The sequence below is a fragment of the Staurois parvus genome, unplaced genomic scaffold (assembly GCF_062004578.1).
Source record: "Staurois parvus isolate SC_StPar_1 unplaced genomic scaffold, SC_StPar_1.0 ptg000365l, whole genome shotgun sequence".
Classification (NCBI taxonomy): Eukaryota; Metazoa; Chordata; class Amphibia; order Anura; family Ranidae; genus Staurois; species Staurois parvus.
In genome coordinates this window covers 1-24,256 of record NW_028318161.1, presented here as the reverse complement: position 1 = coordinate 24,256, position 24,256 = coordinate 1, and the positions used below count along the sequence as shown (strand labels likewise).

The following is a 24,256-nucleotide window of genomic DNA, read 5'->3' as shown; positions in this document are numbered from 1 at the left end:
GTAATTTGTTTTGAAAAAATATAAAAGTCTTAAATACCACTGGTGCATAGCAACAACGTCAGTCTTTTGATATTGAGGTACTTCTGGTTTCAGTGGGTTCAGTGGCCCCACCATGCACTGCTTGAGTGTTTTAAAGATTCAGTGATGCAATGCCTACAAGTTCAGTTGGGCGTATGAAATCCATGGCGACTTTTTTTTTTTTTTTTACATTTTTTTTGCGCAGGTGTCAATTGAAATAGCTGACAATTTTTTCATTTGCAAGGTTCCTTTCAGTTGGGAAAATACTTCAGAAAAATTTATTACAGAAGATTCCTATGAATGGGCAATCGTTTGGTTGCATAAAAAGAAAATAAAAAGTGATTTACTTATTTTTTCTTCGCAATGTGGGACATCTGTAGGGGGTTTGTTCAGCAAGGCCCTCTATGGGGGTCCTGGAGATTAGTTTTCTTCTGTCTTGGCAGATACCGTATTTCGCGCTCCATAAGACGCACCTGACCATAAGACGCATCTAGGTTTTAGAGGCGGAAAACAAGAAAAAAAATATTCTGAACCAATGGACTGCAGACACAGTACAGGAAATGACCAGAGACTGCAGACACAGTACAGGAAATGACCAGAGACTGCGGACACAGTACAGGAAATGACCAGAGACTGCGGACACAGTACAGGAAATGACCAGAGACTGCGGACACAGTACAGGAAATGACCAGAGACTGCGGACACAGTACCGGGGATGACCAGAGACTGCGGACACAGTACAGGGCATGACCAGAGACTGCGGACACAGTACAGGGGATGACCAGAGACTGCGGACACAGTACAGGAGATGACCAGAGACTGCGGACACAGTACAGGGGATGACCAGAGACTGCGGACACAGTACAGGAGATGACCAGAGACTGCGGACACAGTACAGGGGATGACCAGAGACTGCGGACACAGTACAGGGGATGACCAGAGGCTGCGGACACAGTGCAGGGGATGACCAGAGGCTGCGGACACAGTGCAGGGGATGACCAGAGGCTGCGGACACAGTGCAGGGGATGACCAGAGGCTGCGGACACAGTACAGGGGATGACCAGAGGCTGCGGACACAGTACAGGGGATGACCAGAGGCTGCGGACACAGTACAGGGGATGACCAGAGGCTGCGGACACAGTACAGGGGATGACCAGAGGCTGCGGACACAGTACAGGGAAAATACCAGGGACATAGTACAGATGACCAGAGACTGTGGACCTTTGGGGAGGGAGGGGGAGCGGGTACCTGAATTTGACAGGTATCCGCTCCCACTTCTGCCGAGTTGTCCTTCCCTCTTCTTTCCACGCTGGCTTCTGTGACAGCCGGTTGCCCACTGCGCATGCGCGAGAAGCGCTGCACTTTGTGAATGGCCCGGAGCCTTCTGAGACCTGTCATGTCCCAGAAGACACCGGACCATACACAAAGCGCAGCGCTTCTCGCGCTTGCGCAGTGGGCACCCGGCTGTCGCAGAAGCTGGCGCGGGAAGACTGTACAGCACTGGAGCGAGGAACAGGTAAGGTCCTGCAGGAGAGAAGATCTGAGTGGGTGGCCCGGTATTCTGACATGGTAGCAGCAGAAATACCGGACCGGCCGCTTTATATTCGCTCCATAATACGCACTGACATTTCCCCCCTTTTTTGGGGGGAAAGAGTGCGTCTTATGGAGCGCAAAATACGGTAGCTTAAATGTCTGTTGCTGTAACTCTGATGGGGGTGTGTGTATAGAGACATGTACACACACTGGCTAGTGGCATGCTTTAAAATGCTAATATCATTTTTATTATATTACAGCAAAGTATGTTGATTCAAAACTGCGAACTGGAAACAAAGAAGCTACAGATGAAGAGCTTGAAAAAATGTTGGATAAAATCATGATCATATTTAGGTTCATTTATGGTAGGTTTCTGAAGAGTTGAACCTGCACTTATTGTGTGGACTTGCTAATACAATTTATTATATATCCCTTCGTTAAGGATCCTATCCTAGAGTCTATAAAAGAAAAAGACACTTGTGATCTAGGTACAGATTTGCTGATAACTGTTCAGGATAATGCATTCTGCATATGCTGTTGCCTCTCTGTTTTCAGTGGAATTTAGTCTATCCAGAAATTTGACATCTGGTTTACCTGTGGGTTTTTTTTTTTTTTTAACCTTGTTTTAGCTGCCATGTAGAAATCATCATTGGATGACACAATTATTGTTTACACCACTGCTACTTAAGAACTAATCCTGGAACCTATATGGGCTACTGTATGTGAGTGGTTACAAGGAACAGTAATGCTTTTGATGTGCACTCATTTACTATTTAGCATTTGGTGCCAAACTGCTGCTTCTTTACGCTGTTTTAATTTCTCTGTGGTGCATTTTTACTGCTGTAGTTTCCTGGGACATGGGGTTGCCCAGGAGCCTCTAGGCGCCAAATGCAAGAGGCAAGGAGTTTCTCTTCGCTCCCTGCATTCTCTCAGGTGCATTGTGGTCCATGCCTGCAAGTGCAATACGGCTGTGTCATGAGTGAGGCGAAGCACCCTGCCGGCTGCTATTTTTACTGCACATGTGATTGGCAGTAGACAGCTCTTCTGCTGCAATACGGGTGTGGTGGTGGGGCTACAGGTCACAGCTGGCGAACAAATAATTCTTGTCGGACTACATGTTGCAGCTGTGCGTTGCTGGTTGGACTGCAGGTTGCAGTACAGCCTTCCTGGTGGGACTTGTGGTCGCAATAAGTATTGGAAGGCCACTCTGTGCCACCTTTACTTTTGGGGGATACTGGCAAGTTTTTGTAGTAAATTTTCTAGAGTAACCCATGCATTGTTGCTTATTAGCCTAGTGCTGTCTTTGGCTGACTTGGACCACTTTTTCCAAAGCGGTCCCTATACACGCATTAACAGGCCATGTTTCAACTAATGCATAGATGAGGGGATGTAAGGGATGAAGAGTCCCAAGTATCTTCTTCAGACAGGGGGGAACCTGGATGCAGCCCCCCATACAATTTAACCCCCTGTGGATTAGTTAGTTCATGCGGCTCTGACTTCCTCCACATGACAAGTGTCTCCACTACCTCCGGGAACCTTCATCCAGTTCCTTATGCTATTGCTGGGGTACAGTAGCTGTTTTCTGGGATTCCTGCTGGCTTACACTGCCTTTAACACAGGCGGAAATGTTCCTACTCCCCATCTCCCCTTCCCCCATCTCACAGGTTGGAATGCTGAAAGGATAAGTTCACCTTTGGGAACATGTTTCATCCATTTTTAGGGTGGAACATGTGACGCGTTCCCACTGATTTGGTGTCTCCCTGATCCACCGCTTGTTGTTACAGCAAGAGCAGGGATCTTTTCCCCAATCTCGCTGTAACAAAAAAACCAAACAAATAAAAAAAAAAAAAACACAAATACGACCACCTGGCAGTTGGCATTGAATTACCAGGGCGCTGTTGAGCTCTAGGTAAACAGCACTGCTCGCTCTCCCTGTTCACAGGACTGCTGTCAACCACAGCCTGTAGGAAGGGGGAGGTTTGAGGCCCGAGCCACACGGTGTGTCAACAGAAGCACACAATGTGGCTAGGGATCAAGCCCACACAAGTGCCCCCATGCCAAGTAGCTTTCTTTGGGGGCACTCTGAAGGCTTGAGGAGACTCCAGAAGAAGAGGATCGGGGCTGCTTTGTGCAAAACCATTGCACAGAGCATGTAAGTATTACACATATACAATCACTTTAAAGTGGTAGTAAAGTCTTTGTAATATTGTAAAAAAAAAGTGACCCCTGCAAGTTTGTCATAATCTACTAGCATGTCTTGCATACTAATACATTATATCAGACTTGCCTACAAACTGAACCCTCCAGTGCCACGCTCACGGCTTGCTTGAATGGCCAGGCTGAAGTATCATTACTTCTGCACATGTGTACGGGAGTCACATCACTGTCAGACACAGAGCAGGCTGTAAATGTGGAGTGAGCTGCTCATATACGGCTCAGATCACATTACCCTCTGACAGGCAGGGGGGATATTTATGACGGACTTTTGGTGTCCCTTCTGTTACAGAAACCCTGTCTGTCAACGGTTTTGCAGTTCAGATTACCAGCACTTCATGGGCTCTGTACTGGGAAGATCATTCTCTAAACCCAGAGAAGCTGGAATCTGATAGACTGGAGGGTATATTAAGGCATTACAAATTAAACTTAAAGAAAAAGTTTACCAGTATTGTGCATTATATTTAAATATGATTTAAAAAAAACCCTGACAAGCTGTTTGCTCCCCCAAATGCTTATTGTACCCATTTTGAGGAGAATTTTTTTTTTCTTGTTACAAAACATTCTCTACCCCCACTGTGGATCTGGCATTGGTACAAAGCAACTTCCATACCAATAGAGGATGCACACATCTTTACAGACGCAACAGATAAGCGATTGGTAGAACTCTTCTCTTTTTAGCAAGCTTTACTCTTCACCCCATCTTGGCTGTGATTTTATTGTGCTAAATCATGGCTGCCCAGGTAAAATACCTTAAAAGAGATCTATCCACTGCCAAAGTTGATCCCTTGCTGATGGAATGTATGGAGCAAATGTCTGTAGCTTTGACTTGTTTTTCAATATGTAAAAGAAGAAAAATAAATAAATTTGTGATGCTTTTGCTAAAGGCCTCCTAGCTTACCTCTGACATGGATCTTTTGTCAGAGGAACATTCATCCAAAAAGTGTTGGGTCCACTTCCTTTCAGGGATGTATCTTCAGAATTACCATAGATAACACCATCAAGGACCCTACTGGTGGCAAAAGCACCCATATTGTTCAGTGGAAGAAGCCTAAGGAACAGACTGCACAGTCTTTTCACTCTTTATCTGTTTTTTTTTTTTTTCCCCCATTCCTGTGCCCTACATGTTGCAATCACTCAAGTCTATTCACTCCCAACCCACCCATAAGGTGGGGCATAAAGTCTGAAAAATTCACAAACAAGCCTTCCTCCATATAATAGTGTGCCCCCACTTTCTAGAGTGGGAGGAGACATTTGTAAACCTTTTGAAGACACTTGGACATCATGTATCTGAGAAACTTGGGTGCAGGTGGCAGTTTCCCATATCTACCTTCCTGTGTCACTGTCAAGATTATCAGATCTCCATCAAGCTCCCTCTGTTCTTCTGTACCAAGGTGTTATTTCCCCATTTTTGTGGCAGAAAGATTTCAAGGATTCTCCTTGATCCTATTCAAAGTTCCTAAATCCAAAAGGAAGCTGCTCTATCTTGGATCTCAAATCTGTGAAGGTCATCATCTAAGCTCAGATGCAATCCACCATGTTTGTCATCGCCTCCCTTCACCAGGAAGACTTTTTAGCTTCTGTGAGCCTGCTGCACTACCAATTCAAGGTTTTGATGTTGTCTTTCATGTACAATTAAGGTGTTCATCACGGTGCTGTTTCCAGTACTGGCCCTTCTGCAATCTTGTGGCATCCCCATTGTGGGATACTTAAGATTACCTCTTGTTTAGGGAACAGTCCGTGTAGGCTCTGCCAGACAACAAAGCCTTGACTGTTCAGGAATAACAGTGAGTCTGATCCTGAAAATCCAGAATTCCTCAACCTATCGGTTTGAGCACATGGGTCTTAGTCCTGGACACAGCTTAAGCCAGAGTGTTTAGATCTGAGCTCTCCAGTCCAAGAATTGTCCAACGCTTCACTTTTGAATGACCGTTTTGGGCCTTATGGTGTCCTCCTTGAAGGCAGTCCTATTTGCCGATTTTTCATTCAAGACTTCTACAATGCAACATTTTAATGTTATGGTTAAGCCAATCAAGTCCCTGGACTGACTGATTTAGTCTGGCACAGAGGACTAGGTTATCCAAAGCCTGGTGGCTAAGGAATCCATGTCTGGAATTAGGAATCCTTTCTTTTGTCTTCTGGAAGATCCTCATGATGGATGCCCCCTTGTTGGGCTGGGGTGCAATCTTGAGCGCTTGTCAGTGCAGGGGACTAATATCGGAGTCTTATCTCTTGATCAGCATTTGGAACAAGCAATTTGGTTGTCTCTGCAGCGTTGGGCCATCCTGCTGGAAGATCATCTGATTCATAATCAGTTGGACAGCAATGGTGTACTGTAGCCATCAGCAAGGAACAGAAGTCTTGCTACCGCAAGAGAGGTAGATCAGATCCTGTCCTAGACAGAACTTCAAGTTCCTGCCTAGTCTGATGTGTACAGACGTGGACTGTTGAGAGGCAGGCTTCTTCTGTCAGTGCCTAAACCAAGTGGGAGTGCTCCCTACACCTAGTGGTTGTTAACAGTACCTGTGTCACAGGGGGGAGGCACATCAAATGTGGTCCTCCTAGCCTCCAGGATCAACCACAAACTGGACAAGTTTGTCTCCGGGTACAGGGATGCTCTATGCCTTTCCTCATTCTCATCTGTTCCATGAGGGTGAGATGAAAGAGTGGTACAGTGGTGCACTGACCTGGTGAGACTCATGGCTGACACTCTAACAGCTGTGTTCGGTGAATATTTTCTGATCTATTCAGGTTTACGTGTAATGTAATCTCCTACAATTCTGGTCATTCACAACACAGGCTAATCAGAATTTTTTTTTCTTCTCGCTTGTCTTGTTTAACTGTGTGTGATTAACTGACCCGCAGATTAAAGTTTAACACTTTGGTCTGCAGATGATTGGAACTGCGTAAATACAAATGTAACTGTTTTTTTTACTTTTGTATCAAAAGATCCCATACACTGTTTTTTTGAAGGTCCCTGTTTTGACAGTAGCAACTGTAATGGCTACTGTGTTTATACAATTGCTTGCAAAAGGCAGTGGGTAGATTGATAGGGTATACTACACTTGCCATGTGCACTTCCATGTTTTTTTGGGCTTGTAGCACACCAAATGTACACCCTGGTTAATTTAGATTGAAATTTAGATAAAATACAGTGTGTTACTCCACAGTCAAATGTTAATGAGGCTATGGTAGAGTTCACATAGCATGAGTCTGTAAATGAAACACAAGAGTTTTAACGAAGTCCTGTTATTTGTACACTGGATTTGTTGTTGCATGCAGTATAATTTAGTCTGACTTGTTTTATTTCTATATAATACATTTTTTTATTTTTTTTTAGGAAAAGATGTCTTTGAAGCTTTCTACAAAAAAGACTTGGCCAAAAGGCTTTTAGTTGGGAAAAGTGCTTCTGTAGATGCTGAAAAATCAATGCTTTCTAAACTAAAGCATGGTAAGAATACAATTATATACAGTCATGGCCGAAATTGTTGGCACCCTTGATATTTCTCCAGGAAATCATGTATTTCTCACGAAACGTATTGCATTAACACATGTTTTGCTATACACATGTTTATTCCCTTTGTGTGTATTGGGACAAAACAAAAAAAGGGAGGAAAGAAAGCAAATTCGACATAATGTCACACAAACCTCCAAAAATGGGCTGGACAAAAGTATTGGCACCCTTTCACAACTGCGGATAAATAAGAATGTTACAAGCATGTGATGCTCCTGTAAACTCACCTGGGGCAAGTAACAGGTGTGGGCAATATAGAAATCACACCTGAAAGCAGATAAAAAGGAGAGACGTTCACTTAACCTTTGCATTGTGTGTCTGTCTGTGCCACACTAAGCATGGACAACAGAAAGAGGAGACGAGAACTGTCTGAGGACCTGAGAACCAAAATTGTGGCAAAATATCAACAATCTCAAGGTTACAAGTCCATCTCCAGAGAACTAGATTTGCCTTTGTCCACAGTGCGCAACATTATCAAGAAGTTTGCAACCCATGGCACTGTAGCTAATCTCCCTGGTCGTGGACGGATGAGGAAAATTGATGAAAGATTGCAACGCAGAATAGTCCGGATGGTGGATAAGCAGCCCCAAACATGTTCCAAAGACATTCAAGCTGTCCTGCAGGCTCAGGGAGCATCAGTGTCAGCGCGAACTATCCGTCGACATTTAAATGAAATGAAACGCTATGGCAGGAGACCCAGGAGGACCCCACTGCTGACACAGAGACATAAAAAAGCAAGACTACAGTTTGCCAAAATGTACTTGAGTAAGCCAAAAGCCTTCTGGGAAAACGTCTTGTGGACAGATGAGACCAAGATAGAGCTTTTCGGTAAAGCACATCATTCTACTGTTTACCGAAAACGGAATGAGGCCTACAAAGAACAAAACACAGTACCTACGGTAAAATATGGTGGAGGTTCAATGATGTTTTGGGGTTGTTTTGCTGCCTCTGGCACTGGGTGCCTTGACTGTGTGCAAGGCATCATGAAATCTGAGGATTACCAAAGGATTTTGGGTCGCACTGTAGGGCCCAGTGTCAGAAAGCTGGGTTTGCGTCCAAGATCCTGGGTCTTCCAGCAGGACAATGACCCCAAACATACGTCAAAAAGCACTCAGAAATGGATGGCAAAGAAGCGCTGGAGAGTTCTGAAGTGGCCAGCAATGAGCCCAGATCTAAATCCCATTGAACACCTGTGGAGAGATCTTAAAATTGCTGTTGGGAAAAGGTGTCCTTCCAATAAGAGAGACCTGGAGCTGTTTGCAAAGGAAGAGTGGTCCAAAATTCCGGGTGAGAGGTGTCAGAAGCTTATTGATGGTTATAGGAAGCGACTGATTTCAGTTATGTTTTCCAAAGGGTGTGCAACCAAATATTAAGTTAAGGGTGCCAATACTTTTGTCCAGCCCATTTTTGGGGTTTTGTGTGACATTATGTCATATTTGCTTTTCTGCCTCTGTTTTATATTTGTTCCAATACATACAAAGGGAATAAACATGTGTATAGCAAAACATGTGTTAATGCAATACCTTTTTTGTGTGAAATACTTGATTTTCAGGAAAAATATCAAGGGTGCCAACAATTTCGGCCATGACTGTAGTTCTCAACTTTTGTGGGGTTTTTTTTTTTTTTTTGGCCTAGACCAGGGGTCTTCAAACTTTCTAAACAAAGGGCCAGTTTACTATCCTTCAGACTTTAGGGGGGTTGGACTGTGTCTATTGGAAGCAGAAAAGGTCCCAACATCAGTTGGAAAAAAAAAAATGCCCCGTCTTTGAAGTCAGTGGGAGGAATTGTGCCCCAACGTTAGTGTCGATGGAAGGAACTGTGCCTCATTTGTGTCATTTGGTTCCCTATCTTTGTGTCTCATTGGTAGAAACTGGGCCCCATCGTTGGTGTCCTTCGGAGGAATTGTGACTTTTCGCTGGTTTCCGTGGGGGGAATTATGCCGCATTATCAGTGGATGAAATATTGCCCCAAGGGCAAGATAAAAGCAAACAAAGGGCCACATCTGGCCCTTGGGCTGCAGTTTGGATTCAATAGCTTGAAATTTAAGTCCTGAGCTACTAGCCAGGCCTTAGTTACTCGCCACCAACAAACACACACAATCGGAGACACCTATACACACACACACACACACACAGACATGTACATACACACACAGAAACATGTACACACACGCACAGACACATGTGCGTGCACACACACACGTATATACACACACAGTTACGTACAGACACGCATACACACAGATACATGTACATACACACAGACATGCAGACACATGTACGTACATGTACACACACACACACACACGTACATGCATGCACACACACACACATGTACACACACACAGACATGCACATACATGCAGACACATGTACAGATACACACATGTACATACACACAGACACGTACAATTGTACATGCATACACAGACACACACACACACGTACACGTACCCCCTTCCCCCCCCCATAAAAAGTTGCAGTACTTTGTTGTTCACTCACAGATCCGGGTACTGCACTCTAGGGGGAGGCAGAGAGCACAACACACACTCCTTGCTTTGCTTTCTCTGCGCTCAGCTATTGAGCAGTCTGGCGGCTCCCATTGCCAATGAGAGATCCTGCCTGAGCTCCGAGCCTGCTCAGCAAGACGGACCTGGGGGACACACTCGCCCCCACCATCATTTCCGCTCGCCATTGGTGGGCAGGCGAGTGGAAATTTCAAGCCCTGGCCTAGACTATAACAAATTATTTTCTTCTATTCTGCTAACACGCTCACTCACACTGCTCTGGAAACCAGTCATTTGTTTCTTTAGATTTTTTTTTTCTTTTTTATGCTTTGTAATGGAGTTTAAAGCAGAAGGTAAAGTACAACTAATGGCTCCAGTATAAAGTTCAACAAATGCCAAATCCAGTTACAATGTGATGCACAATACTCGTGAAGTAAGCCACAAACTTCTTTTAACATTCATTACTGTGGCACATTCTGTGTTTCCTGATTGAGTCAAGATACCTGCCTGCAATGTTTATCCTACTGCTATAGTTTCATTTTAAGCCAGCCATAGATTTGATCCAGTTATGGACTGGCTGATTTGTACTGAAGTTGATACCACCAGCCTGTCAGTTGTGCATGCGATTCACATCTGGCAGGTATTAGTGATGATTGTGTTCTGAGAGCAGGAATATTTTACTTTCCACCTAGGTTGGAATGAAAGAAAATTGTATAATCTGTGGCTTTTTTTAAAGTGGATCTCTACTCTCCCCCCCCCCCTCTACTCCTTAATTTTGCTACTTCCTTAATTAGGTTTCTAAATTGACCTGTAATTTTGTGTTTCCTTTGGGAAGATATAGCTAGTGAGTTTGAGTTCATTTGAATATACTGCCTTGACTGGTTTAGGTTTATGGAACTTCATGTATGCCATCCAGTTGTATTTTGCCATGTACTTGCCTTTTCCATGCTCTGAAATGTAGCAATGTATCAGCCACATGATATTTGGCTATCGTTCATCTGGATAAATGTAATTATGGCAAATATAGTACTGTAACAATTTTTGTTTTGTGTAGAATGTGGATCTGCCTTTACCAGCAAGCTTGAGGGGATGTTTAAAGACATGGAGCTCTCAAAAGACATTATGGTTCACTTTAAACAGGTATATCACCAATGAAAATTTATAAGTGAATCTATTTGGTGTCAAATCATTTGGCCGATTTATGTTTACATTTTTTTCTTGCAGTACATGCAGAATCAGAATGTTCCTGGCAACATTGAATTAACTGTGAATATCCTTACAATGGGTTACTGGCCAACATATGTGCCTATGGAAGTTCACCTACCTCCTGAGGTAATGTATTAGATGCATTGGTTACATTAAATATGCATGTAAAATGTATTTTAAGCTGGGTGTTTCCCAACATGGTTGTATCCTATTTACTTAACCACTTGCCCTCCTGGGGATTTACCCCCCTTCCTGATCAGGCCACTTTTTGTGTTACGGCGCTGTGTTACTTCAACTTACAATTGCGCGGTCATGCAATGCTGCACCCAAATGAAATTGACGTCCTTTTTTTTTTTTTTCCCACGAATTGAGCTTCCTTTTGGTGGTATTTGATCGCAATTTTGTGGGAAAAAAAACTTTTTTTTACTTTTTGCTATTAAACCTGTCTAACGAAAAAAAAAAAAAAAAAAAAATCATATTTCGTCATTAATTTAGGACAAAATGTATTCTGCTGCGTCTTTTTTGCTAAAAAAACAATAAATCCCAATACGTGCAAATGTATTGGTTTACGTGAAAGTTATAGCATTTACAAATGTATATTTACTGGAATTTTTGTTTCTTTTACTAGTAATGGCGGCGATCAGCGACTTATAGCGGGACTGCAGTGGGCATTATGACACTGAGGGTAACTCACTTGGTGTGACAGACATCCCCAGTGATGCCAATATACTGATCAATGCTAAAATAAAAAGCACTGACACTGTACTAATGGCACTGGGCAGGAAGGGGTTAACATGAGGGGCGATCAAAGGGTTAACTGTGCTGGGAGTGTTTTTACTGGGGGCGGTGTTGGTGCTTTCAGGAAACGGTGATTGACAGCCACGGCCGCGAAAGTCAGCGCAGGTAGGGCTCGCGCACCCGCCTCCTTCCCGGAAATACAAATTCAAGTATATATACATGATTTTGCGCACCCCTGCCGCCCGTAGCAGTATTTCTGCTATAGGGTGGCGGGGAAGCTGTTTAAAGCTCCATTTATCTGTTTTGCATGTTGCCAACAGTTTTCTCTCTGCCTGCAATTTTAGGTCTAAAGTATGTGATTTTCAGCCATATTATGGCAGGTGAAAGGTCACCCTGAATCTCTGATTATTACTGTAAACGGGCCATGTATGGAATGTACTCACTTCACAGTGCAAACATTCAAACTTGATGCTAAAATTGAAATCACTCAGAGCTCAGTCTCAGGTGGATGACAAGGTGTTACACTACTGTGCAAACATTTTTAGGCAGGTGTAAATAAAAAAAAAATAAATAAAAAAATTTTGTAAATTAAGAGTGCTTTCTGAAAAAGAGATATTAATAGTTTATTGTTATCAAAATAGAAAGTAAATGACCTAGAACTCCCAATGAAATCAATATTTGGTGTGACCACCCTTTGCCTTTTAAAACCACATTAAAGTAAAAGTATCCAACAATGTGCCATCTCTGGAACTCACTACCGGCTGCTGACATCTTCTGGTGGCTGACCCCCTGGGACTTGATCACCTGCCGCTGTTCAAAACTCTGCTTCCACACCAGTTTATTTCAAAGACTGTCCAAGGACAGGTGGATTTGCAAAAGGCCATGAACCACCTCTTGTCCCAGAGATCCATTGTACCAGTACCTACGTAAGACTGGTTCAAAGGTTTCTACTCAGACCTTTTCATATTACCAAGGCACAATGGGATATTCACCCTATTTTGGACTTAAAAATCCCTTGACAGACTTCAAGTTACAAAATTCAGCATGAATTCTGCAAGGTCTGTTATTGCCTCTCAGTGGAATACATGGCATCAGTGGATGTCCAAGATGCTTATCTGCATGTTCCCATTTACCCACCTCAGCTATGCTTTCTGTGCTTTGCAGTGGCAGAAAATCACTGTTTGTCCCACCGCCCTTCAGCCTATCCTCAGCTCCCATCATGTTCCCAAAGTTCTTAACACCTCTGCTGGCCTTGCTCAGAGCTCAAGGCATTCAAGCTATGTGCTATCTAGATGACCTTCTGAAGGACTCATCTACTAGTCAGTGGTCGGAAAATGTCCAGGAGACAATTTGCCTGCTACAGGCTTTCAGCTGGGTGATGAATTAAAAAAAAAAATAAAAACTACTCTTCAACCTTCTCTTTGTCTTAGGCTGGCCATACATTATACAATTTTCTTGAGAATTTTTCTTTAGATTTACCACAAATCTTATAATATGAGGTCAAACCTAAACAACACTTTTAAATTGTATCCAAATAGGCAGGCCCTTGCACTACATAGTTGAAGGTAAATCTAAAGGAAATTGGACAGAAAATTGTAGTGTATGGCCAGCGTTAGAATAATTGGGTGTGGTGCTGGACACGTCCCAAGTACGTAAGTCTTTCTTCCATTCATTAACTCTACAACAAAACGTTTTGTTGGCAAAAGCAAGGCCTTTTCCTCTATCTACAGTTGTGCTCAAAAGTTTGCACACCTGGCAGGAATCGTGAAGTTTTGGCATTGATATTGAAAATATGACTGATTATGCCAAAAAGCTGTCTTTTATTTAAGGATAGTGACCATATGAAGCCATTTATTATCACATAGTAGTTTTTCTCCTTTTTAAAATCATAACAGAAATCACCTAAATGGCCCTGATCAAAAGTTTACATACCCTGGAATGTTTGGCCTTGGTAGAGGTACACAAAGTGACGCACACAGGTTCAAATGGCAATAAAGGTTACTTTATCACATTTGTGGCTTTTTAAATTGCAATTAGTGCCTGTGTATAAATAGTCAATAGGTTTGTTAGCTCTCACATGGATGCACTGAGCAGGCTAGATACTGAGCCATGCGGAGCAGAAAAGAGCTGTCAAAAGACCTGTTTAATAAGGTAATGGAACTTTATAAAGATGGAAAAGGATATAAAAAGATATCCAAAGCCTTGAATATGCCAGTCAGTACTGTTAAATCATTTATTAAGAAATTAAAAATGTTGGTGATCTCTTGATGCCAAGGTCAGGTAGACCAAGAAAGATTGCAGCCACGACTGCTGGAATTGTTGGGGATACAAAGAAATACCCACAGGTAACCTCAGAAGAAATACAGGCTGCTCTGGAAAAAGATGGTTCTGTTTCAAGGATCTCAGTACAACAATATGAGCTACATGGCTGATTTGCCAGAAAGACACTTTTACTGCACCAGCGCCACAAAAAAGCCTGGTTATAATTTGCCAGTCAACACCTTGATATGTCTCACAGCTGTTGGCACACTGTAATCTGTAGTCATGAAACCAAAATAGAGCTTTATGGTCACAACCATAAGCACTTTGAAGGGGGTCAGCAAAGCCTATAGCAATAACAATACCATCTCCACTGTGAAGGATGGTGGTGGCTTCCTGATGTTTTGGGGTGGTGTGAGCTGTAAAGGCATGTATCTTGTTAAAATTGGGAAGAAGAATGCAGCATGTTATCAGAAAATACTGGCAGGCACTGTATTCTTCTGCATGAAAGCTGCTCATAGGACACTCCTTGAACTTTTCAGCATGACAATGACCCTAAGCATGAGGCCAAGTTAACCCTCCAGTGTTTTAAGTGGTATATTTAACACACCAAAGGGAAAAAAATAAATGGTCAATGTTACATACATATACTCTTACTTAATCTTTTTTTTTTTTTCTTTTTTTTTAAGATGGTGAAGCTTCAGGAGATTTTCAAGACATTTTACCTTGGAAAACACAGTGGCAGAAAACTACAATGGCAGTCAACTCTGGGCCAGTGTGTCTTGAAGGCAGAGTTTAATGAGGTAGGTTGATGTAGTTACTAAATGTTGTACCCATATTTTCTTTTCTCGTTTGTGTGATTCCTCTTAATTTCAGCTAAGCTATTTCCTCAAAATATCTTCCACTACTGTGAGCATGGAGATAGTTATGATAGAACATGCTTCACCCATGTATGAACCAGCATAAACTTTGTTTTTCTTTGTGCAAGAACTTTCTGTAATAGACTGGTCATCAGGCCATCAGGGTCCTCTCTAAATTTATTTATATATTTTTACAGTTGAAACATGGAAAATTCACTGCCAGCACATATTTTTACTGATAACCTAAAATATTATAAAAATACCTATTCAAAATTAAGAGAATTGATGTCTAAACTGTTCTCAATTCATTTATAAACATAATGAATACCCATAACACCCATCAAAAAAGCATGAAAAGAATGTGAGCATACCTAGGGTTATGGCTTTTTGGTTACTGTTGGTGGCAATACTTCAGGACTGGTATAACACACGCAAAGCTTACATTCAGAATATGTTCAAAATTCCATAATTTATTAACTCGAGTCTTGTCTTGTTTGTCTATTCATGGTGATATTGTTTTCTACTATGATGTTTATGCTTTTTTTTTGTTTTGTTTAGATTCCACGCTGGTGGTTCTTTTAGACAATGTTTTGAGTTAATAAATTATGGAATTTTGAACATATACTGAATTTAAGCTTTGCATTTGTTAGACCAGTCCCGAAGTATTGCCACCAACAGTAACCACTGTGCCCATCTTATGGGCTTTGCGGTTTGTTTAGTTGAATTTGGTTACAGTGACAACGCCCAATTCGAATGAAGTTCTGGCATTTTTGCACATCAACCTCAAGTGTTTCTTTAAATAAATTGACAATTTGACCCTGGGATGAAGCGGGAAAAACAATAGCTTTTTGATGTGCATATTGCGCTTTGACAAATAGTGGTCATAGTCAGGTTGCACCTGACAGTTGGAGTGACTTAAAGAGATGCTTAACCACTTCCCTCTAACCTGGTGTGTGTGTGTGTGTGTGTGTGTGTGTGTGTATGTATGTGTGTGTGTATATGTATGTATATATGTATGTGTGTGTGTGTATATGTATATGTGTGTGTGTGTGTGTGTGTGTGTGTGTATATATATATATATATATATATATATATATATATATATATAAAATGTGTGTGTATATATGTGTGTCTGTGTATATGTATTTATGTATATATCTAATACGGCCTCTCGATGGGTGGGCTTATACTTAGCAGCCACATATATACTTCCCTAAGTGAACACGTTACTGTGCTTAAAGTGCTGTCTTTGCGCGCTCCCAGCACAGTAATGAGCAGGTCCTGTAAAGCTCCCTATGCATACGCATACTAGAGATCGGGAGCTTTCCAATCGTGACTGTAAATCACAGTGGTCACATCTGAATGCCCCCCCCCCCCCCGTGCATTTAAATCCTGTTAAATGGCTGAGAGGGGGTGGCAGGAAGGGGTTATTTAAAATCTGAGCCTACTTGCTGTATACACTGCACGCCTACGCCACAGTTCTTGTACCTACAAAATACCACTAATTAGTGTGCCACAAGTGACAGTCTAACAGATATCCATAAACCGAAGGTCAAAGGATCATTTTTAAAACTGAAGCTGCAGAGCTAGGGTGGAAAGTAGAGCAGATCAGCCTGTGTCCTTTCAATTAAATCAGGGAGCAGTGCTTTTCAGGAGAGACTCTAGGAAATGGACATGAACTGAAACCTTAAGTGACAGCTGCAGTATTTTTCACTGACTGGTTCCCTTGTACATGGACTTTTACAGAAGGGGGAAATTAGTTTTTTGTTAACAGTCTGAAAATACAGGCTGTTGGGAACCCAGACAGTCATTGCCATTTTCTCTCCTTGTCTGGTCTTATATCCAGCTTGTAGGCTATTGGGTTGATTTACTAAGACTGAGGAGTGCAAAATCTGGTGCAGCTGTGCATGGTAGCCAATCCGTTTCCAACTTCAGCTTGTTCAATTAAGCTTTGACAGAAAAAAGCTGGAGCTGATTGTTTTTGTATGCAGAGGTGAACCAGATTTTGCACTCCCCAGTTTGCCATACTTACCTGCTCTGTGCAATGGTTTTGCACAGAGCTCTTCTGATCCTCTTCTCGAACCTCTACTGGCACCTCTGGCCCCTCCCCTCTGCTGAGTGCCCCCAGAGCAAGCTGCATTCTCTAAGGGCAATTGTGCGTGCACGCTCCTAAGCTGCCTCTGTGTGTCTGAGACACACAGAGTATGGGTCAGTCCCAGCCTGCGCTCCCTCTTCTCTGTGGAGGGAGCCGGGGTTGGTACTGTCTAGCTGTGATTACCAGCAACGAGTCAATGGCTTCCTCTGCTGTGTCTCAGCCAATGAGGGGAGAGAGACTTGGGAGAGCCTCAGCTCTCGTGCACATCGCTGGATCGAGATTGAGCTCAGGTAAGTATTAAGGGGGGTGCTGCTAGTGGAGCTGCACACTGAAGGATTTTTACCTTCATATATAGAATGCATGAAGGTAAAAACATTCAGCCTTTACAACCACTTTAATTGTACAGCGCAGGACACAGGCAGCTCATTCATGCACAGTGGGTTATAGGCTCATCCCTTCAGGTGATTGAACACTGGCAAGCTTTTGGGGACATGATCCCCTGGCACAGCTTCCCTATAATCCCACTCCACTCTGTGTGTCCTCAGTTTTTTGCTAGTGTCAGAAGGTGATGGACCTCTTTTTCATGGAGAAATTCTCTTCTCTAGGTTATTTTTTTTTCCTTATTGCCTTGGAATGCTTCAATCGACCCTCAATGTCTTCTAATGCCTGTACAGCAGCAGTGTATGTGGAACAGTGCAACTTCTGTAAAACCTTAGAAGCTGTACCCCACGCTGTGGGAATGGCCTGTAATGTTGCCTTGGGCAATGGATCATTTTGTTGCTTGGTGCAATGGATTGAGTTAGCTGCCAGGCACTGTACAGAGCTAGGGCCATAGTCCATCGATATGCAGCCCAGACCCTGAAAGTCCTTTCTGGGTTTCCCTGCCCTGATGGGCAAAGCCTGGTTTTTATATGCAGTCCAGTGTCATGGACAGGTCATCCTGTGTTGCCTGACCAGTGCTGTAATGAGGCTTTGTTTGGAATGTATTCATTTCACAGTGCAAAGCTTTCAAACTTGGCGTCAAATTCAACATCACACCACTGGTCGCACACTTTTAACACCAAATCTGCCTAGAGACCTTATGAGGTAAGGTACTTAAAGTGCTTTTGCCTGTTCATTGGTCAAGGATTTATTGCAGGATGGTCTACACTTGGGTTATTGCCTGCTCCTTCCAGACATGCTTACTCTATCGCCCAATTTTACTTCAGAAGTACCTACTACGTGAAAGGGAGCCCATGCAAAATAGTAGGCATATGTTCACTCTGCCAAAGGCCCGCACAACATTAAACTTCAATGTGACAATGCGTCCTTTGCACCAGAGCAGGACTTGGTTTTAACACTGGGAAGCATCTGATTTTAAGCTGTATTTCAGGCAAGGAACAAGTGGCTTATTTGACAAATAGAATATCCAATATCTGTCACAGTTTTTTGTACAGATTGGGGCCTCAATACAGCCATCTTTTTTCAGGGAACAAAAACGCCTGGCCAGTTTTCCTACTTCCATTTTTTTTCTCAGCCACAGTCAGACCCTGATATGATGTTACCTATAAGATGCAGAATCCATAGGGAATGAAGAGGATGTTAAGGCACTGTTGGAGGAAACTGGAATATTTCTTTTCCCCACATTGCTACTACTGTATATTGAAGAGGGAGCTTCAGTCAACATGCTTGCTAATGTTAAGTTCATTGCCTCTGTCCTCAAAAGCCTTGAGATTGTGCAGATTGACTCTGTTCCATTTTGCCATGCCCCTTTTGAGCTCAGAGACAAAAATTTGCAAAACTTTCCCTGGTCATTAGAGACTAGAATGTACAGTTTATGATTCCTCCAAAGGTTTTCACTCCCCCAAAAATCTTTGCTGAACTCTGTCCAGTGGAAAACAATTGCAAAAAAGTGGGCTAGATTTCTCATTAATCCTGCTGTCTCTGTCCTTATTAAAGATGTTCCTACTTTCAAAGAATCAGCTGATCGAAACCTTGAGTTGCTCTTCAAAGCTACTTAACCTGGCAAGTCCAGGCCTGCAACCAGTTCTCGCTTCTATTTCTGTATCTCAAATTGCAGCCAACTTGGCGCTCTTTTACACTTGTTTTTGGGGTGGGTGGGTGTAAAACCCCGTGGATGAACTGCATTTTTACCATCCCTCAACCAATCCCCCCTTAACTAAGAAGGTAGCGGCTGGGGGTATACATGTGCCACAACAGGAATTAAGGAATTATGCCCCCTGTTGTACATGGTGGGCATTTCCTGCTGAACCCAACCCATTCAAGTAAATGGGGCCTCTGTAACTTTTTCACAACCACACACTGCATGTGGTTGCATTTCGGTAGTCCAGCATTTAGGGGGTTAAAACTGTTTTATGCTGTTTGCAGAGTGATTTGAATGTGGGCCTGTGGGCCCCCCCCCCCTTTTTTTAATTTTGTACATTATTTTGTTTACAATTGTAATTTAACTTTTATGGGGGCGGTTGCTTTTGCTTCTTTTTTTTATTTATTTATTTTTTTACATTTGAAAAAAAGAAAAATCACGGTCACCAGAGCAGTGCAGTGTACTGCTCTGATCAAAAATCAGTGACACTGTTGCTTCAATGTCATCATAGTGACACTGTACTGCTCTAATGACAGCAAGCAGGACTTTTAAGAATGGACCGGACCAGTGTGAAGAGTTCTATTAAGGCAGCACAGTGCCTAAATGGTTAGCACTTCCACCTGGCAGCACTAGGGTCGTTGGTTTGAATCCCAGCCACGGCACCACCTGCCTGGAGTTTGCGTGTTCTCCCTGTGCTTGCGTGGATTTCCTCCGGGTACTCCGGTTTCCTCCCACACTCCAAAGACATGCTGGTAAGTTAATTGGATCCTGTCTGAAATTGTCCCTAGTATGTGTATGTATGAATATAAGTTAGGGACCTTAGATTGTACGCCCCTTGAGGGTTAGGGACTGATGTGAATGTATAATATATATATATGTAAAGCGCTGCGTAAATTGACAGCGCTATATAAGTACCTGAAATAAATAAAGTATAGGGTTTAAAGGGATTCATTTTTCATGCATTTTTCTTTCGCTTTAACGGAGCTGATCAAAAACTGATCAGAGTGAAAAGGGCCTTATTATGCATGTTTAATATGTAGACTTCTATTTAACCTGCAGGTGGAGCTCTAGTCTCCTTTTCACATGTTCACTTTTTATCTTTTGCTGAAAGAAGCCAGCTGGTAACAGAACTGGTCAGGAGTCACTAGAGCAATGACTGATGGCTTATTAGACAGCAAAACAAGCTGCTTTACTGTGTGGTCTTTAGATAGCCCACAATGTTTCTTGTGATGTATTGAATGTTTATTTGCATCATGATTATGCATAGTTTATGCTAAGTTTCCTTTAAACCTAATTTAAGGTTTTACTCCATACATAAATTGTGCCATTACATGACAGACATCTGGTTTATCTAATTTTGCCTACTCCATATCTTTCAGTCTGGTCTGCATGTGCTTTTCCATGCTTACTGTAAAAATGAGTTATATTCATTTCGCCTTACAGATTTTGCTGTTTTTTTATTCTTTTGTAGGGTAAAAAAGAATTACAGGTCTCGCTCTTCCAAACCCTTGTATTGCTTATGTTCAATGAGGGAGAAGAATTCAGCTTTGAAGAAATTAGACAAGCAACTGGCATTGGTAACGTAGGCTAATGCTGATCTTTCCTGCAGTTTTCAGGTTAATCTTACTATGTATAAATAAATACTAATTTCTTGTACATCATTTCTTAGAGGATAGTGAATTAAGGAGAACGCTCCAATCATTGGCTTGTGGAAGAGCCAGAGTCCTTGCTAAGAATCCAAGGAGTAAAGATGTAGATGATGGTGACAAGTTTACTTTCAATGATGATTTCAAGCATCAGCTCTTCAGAATAAGGATTAATCAGATTCAGATGAAGGAAACGGTATGTTGTATATTTCATAATAAAATGTATAGTGTGTGCCCTAGGGAGGAAAGAATGTCATACTGTGTGACATGGAGCATCTTCTGAGCACTGCCTCTGAAAAGTCTGTACTACTAAAAGTGTTTGCTGGTTTACACCTTCTCAAAACCTCCTCTGCCAGCTGTTAAAACTCTGATTTGGAGTTCTGCCAGTCCCCCTATTATACTTCTTTGCAGTGCAGGTGCTCTTTGTTGGCTGAATTATAGCAGATATTGAGGATTCCTGAAGTGAATGGGGTAGAGTGGGCACTTGCTGGATGCCCAAAGACGGCTTTGAAAAGCTGTAAATGCAGGAGTTCTTGCTTTTCTTGGCTAGTCTCTGTTAAAACTGAACTTCAATCGATTAGAAGGCCTCATTCCCATGGGCGTATTTTAGCTATACACCCATGTGAGGGCAGTGTTTGCCTATTGGATACATAGATGTTCTGTGCAACTTCTTGCAAGCTGTTCCATTTAAGTCAGTTGGGACGCAGGAGCTTCAAATGCACAGCCGCTGCTCCCAGTTTGACATCTGTGTGCACCTGTTGCTGAATGTAGACAGTATGGGCTCTGAGACATGCACCTACATTGATGTCAAGTTAGGAGCGGTGACTGTCCATGCAGGCAATTTGGGTCCTTGCGTGGGTTCATGCTTAAGTTCAGTATGAATGAAGCCCTAAAATCCCCCCAATTTATCTCTCTTTGGATAAGAAATAAACAATGCTTTCTTTGCTACCTGCTCTTCAACACATCCATGAAAAGGTTGGCCTGTCAACATCCTCCTGTACAATGCAGTGCTGCAATGTAGGTGGTTTTTGGAGAGGCAATGACCGATGAAGAGAAGGTGCTCTGTAGGACCATTGCAGCTGGGAGGAAGGCTTGCAGGAATGAAGAATAATGTAAATATTTTACTTCTTCCTGGGCTTAATGAGACCTTTTTCTTGGACGGGTAAGGGGGCACTGCCACTGACTAGCATTCAATATAAATATACAGCGGGTAAAAGAAGTATTGAATACATCACCATTTTTCTAGGTAAATATATTTCTAAAGGTGCTATTGACATGAAATTTGTACCACATGTTGGTTACAACCCATGCAATCCATACATACATACAAAGAAATCAAAACAAGTTCAGAAATTGGGTAGTGTAATAAAATGGAATGACACAGGGAAAATGTATTGAACACATGAAGAAAGGGAGGTGCAAAAAGGCATGGAAAGCCAAGACACCAGCTGAAATCTCTCATTAATTTTTACTGACAAGGTGCAGGATTGCTTTCTAATTACTATCAGCTGGTTGTCCTATAAAAAGGTGTCTCATTAACAAGCTGTCACAAAAGATACATCTCATGATGGGTAAAAGCAAAGAGCTCTGTGCTGTTTTTCAGCATGCAGTACTGGCAAACCTCATGTCATTGATGGAAGAATGGATGGTAAAATGTACCAAGACATTCTTGATAAAATTCTGCTGCCATCTACCAGGATGATGAAGATGAAACGTGGGGTGGACATTTCAGCAAAACAATGATCCCAAACACAGAGCCAAGGAAAATCCCAATTTGTTTCAAAGAATATAGAGCTGCTAGAGTGGCAAAGCCAATCACCTGACTTGTATCTATGGAAAGAACTAAAGATCAGATTTCATAGAAGAGACCCACGGAACCTTCAAGATATGAAGACTGTGTGGAAGAATGGGCCAAAAAAGCACACCTGAGGAATACATGCAACTAGTTTCCCCATACAGGCAGCATCTTGAAACTGTCATTACCAACAAAAGATTTTGTGCAGTGTGTTATATAGATTTTCAGTTAGCGTGTTCAGTACGTTTTCCCTGCTGCATTCCTTTTTAATACACAATTTCTGAACTTACTTGGTTTGGGTTCTTTGTATGTATGGATTGCATGGCTTGTTACCGACATATGGTGAAAATTTCCTGTCAGTAGCACCTTTAGAAATATATTTACTGAGACAAATGGTGATGTGTTCAATACATATTTTATCGTGCTTTGCAGCCTGAAATGAAGACACACCATTTTTTGTTTTATCCGCTGTATTTACTCAGTGCAGCTTATAACATCCAAGTGAAAGATATAACGTCAACAAAAAATAAAAATCAGTCACTGAGTTGGAAAAAGGATCCACCCCCTTGTGTCAATATTTTGTTGAACCACCTTTTGCTTCATTTACAGCTTTTAGTCTGTTGGGATATGTCTCTACTAACTTTGCACATCTAGACTTTGCATTACTTGCCCACTCTTCTGTGCAATACTGCTCAAGTTCAGTTAAATTTGATGGTAACCATTTGTGGACTGCAGTCTTTAAGTCATTCCACAGATTTTCAATAGGGTGCAAGTCTGGGCTATGGCCATGTAAGGACATTCACCTTTTTCTTCTTTTAACCACTGTGTGGACATTTTTGCTGTGAGCTTTGGGTCACTGTCATGTTGGAAGGTAAACCTCCTTCCCATTGGCAACTTTCTGGCAGAGGGCAGATTTTCCTCAAGAATTTGACAGTATTTTGCCCATCCATTTTTCCTTCTATCCTGACAAGTGCTCCAGTACCTGTTGCACAGAACCCCCCCCCCCCCCCCCCCCCCATAACAGGATATTACCACCATTAGGCTTTACTGTAGGAATGGTGTTATTTCACATCATTGAGGACAAATAATTCAATTTTAGTCTCATCTGACCAGAACACCTTTTTCCATGTGGCCTCAGACTTCAAGGTGCATTTTGGCAAAGCTCAGTCGTGAAGGCATGTGGACTTTCTTGAGGAGTGGCTTTTTCCTTGCAAAACTTCCATACAAGCTACATTTCTGGAGAATTTGTGATGTCACATGCACACAGTGACCCCTCTGTCATAAATTCCTGCAACTGCTTCAGAGTTGCTGTAGCCCTCTTGCTAGCCTCTCTGTCCAGTTTCCTCTTGGCTTTTTCATCCAGTTTGGAGGGACATCCTGGTCCAGGTAAGGTCTGTGTCGTACCAAATACCTTCCACTTCTTAATAATAGACTTCACTCTGCTTCTAGGCATTGATGAGGCCTTTTTGATTTTATTTTTTTTTTGTATCCATCTCCTGACTTGTGCCTGTCCACAATCTTATCCCAGAGATCTTTTGACAGTGCCTTGCCACCAATAGTTAATTGTTTGCTTCATTTGCACTACCAGACTGAAGTGCTCCAGAAAAGCTCTTTATACGCTGAGCTAGTCAAAATGACCACGGCTGATCATAGTTAAGTCAAATGGCTTTTTGTGCCATTGAAAAGGTGCTTAGCTACACCTGATTGTGTTTACAAGTCATTTTTAGGAGGAGGTGATCCTTTTTCCAACTCAGTGATTTCTGCACTGAGTAAATACAGCTGGATAAAA

General features: G+C 42.3%; 1 protein-coding gene across 1 annotated transcript in view; it reads left to right on the top strand.

Annotated features, from left to right (window-relative positions):
* Positions 1 to 20,868, top strand: part of LOC149456248 (cullin-4B-like) — a gene marked incomplete at its 3' end in the record, with an annotated part of 76,540 nt that extends 55,672 nt beyond the window's left edge. Inside the window, exons 13-19 of the mRNA XM_089685167.1 lie at positions 1,812 to 1,916; positions 7,106 to 7,216; positions 10,840 to 10,925; positions 11,010 to 11,117; positions 14,678 to 14,791; positions 20,498 to 20,603; positions 20,696 to 20,868. Of these exons, the coding sequence (XP_089541293.1) occupies positions 1,812 to 1,916; positions 7,106 to 7,216; positions 10,840 to 10,925; positions 11,010 to 11,117; positions 14,678 to 14,791; positions 20,498 to 20,603; positions 20,696 to 20,868 (803 nt within the window). The remainder of the gene's footprint in view (positions 1 to 1,811; positions 1,917 to 7,105; positions 7,217 to 10,839; positions 10,926 to 11,009; positions 11,118 to 14,677; positions 14,792 to 20,497; positions 20,604 to 20,695) is intronic.
* Between the last annotated feature and the right edge of the window lie 3,388 nt (positions 20,869 to 24,256).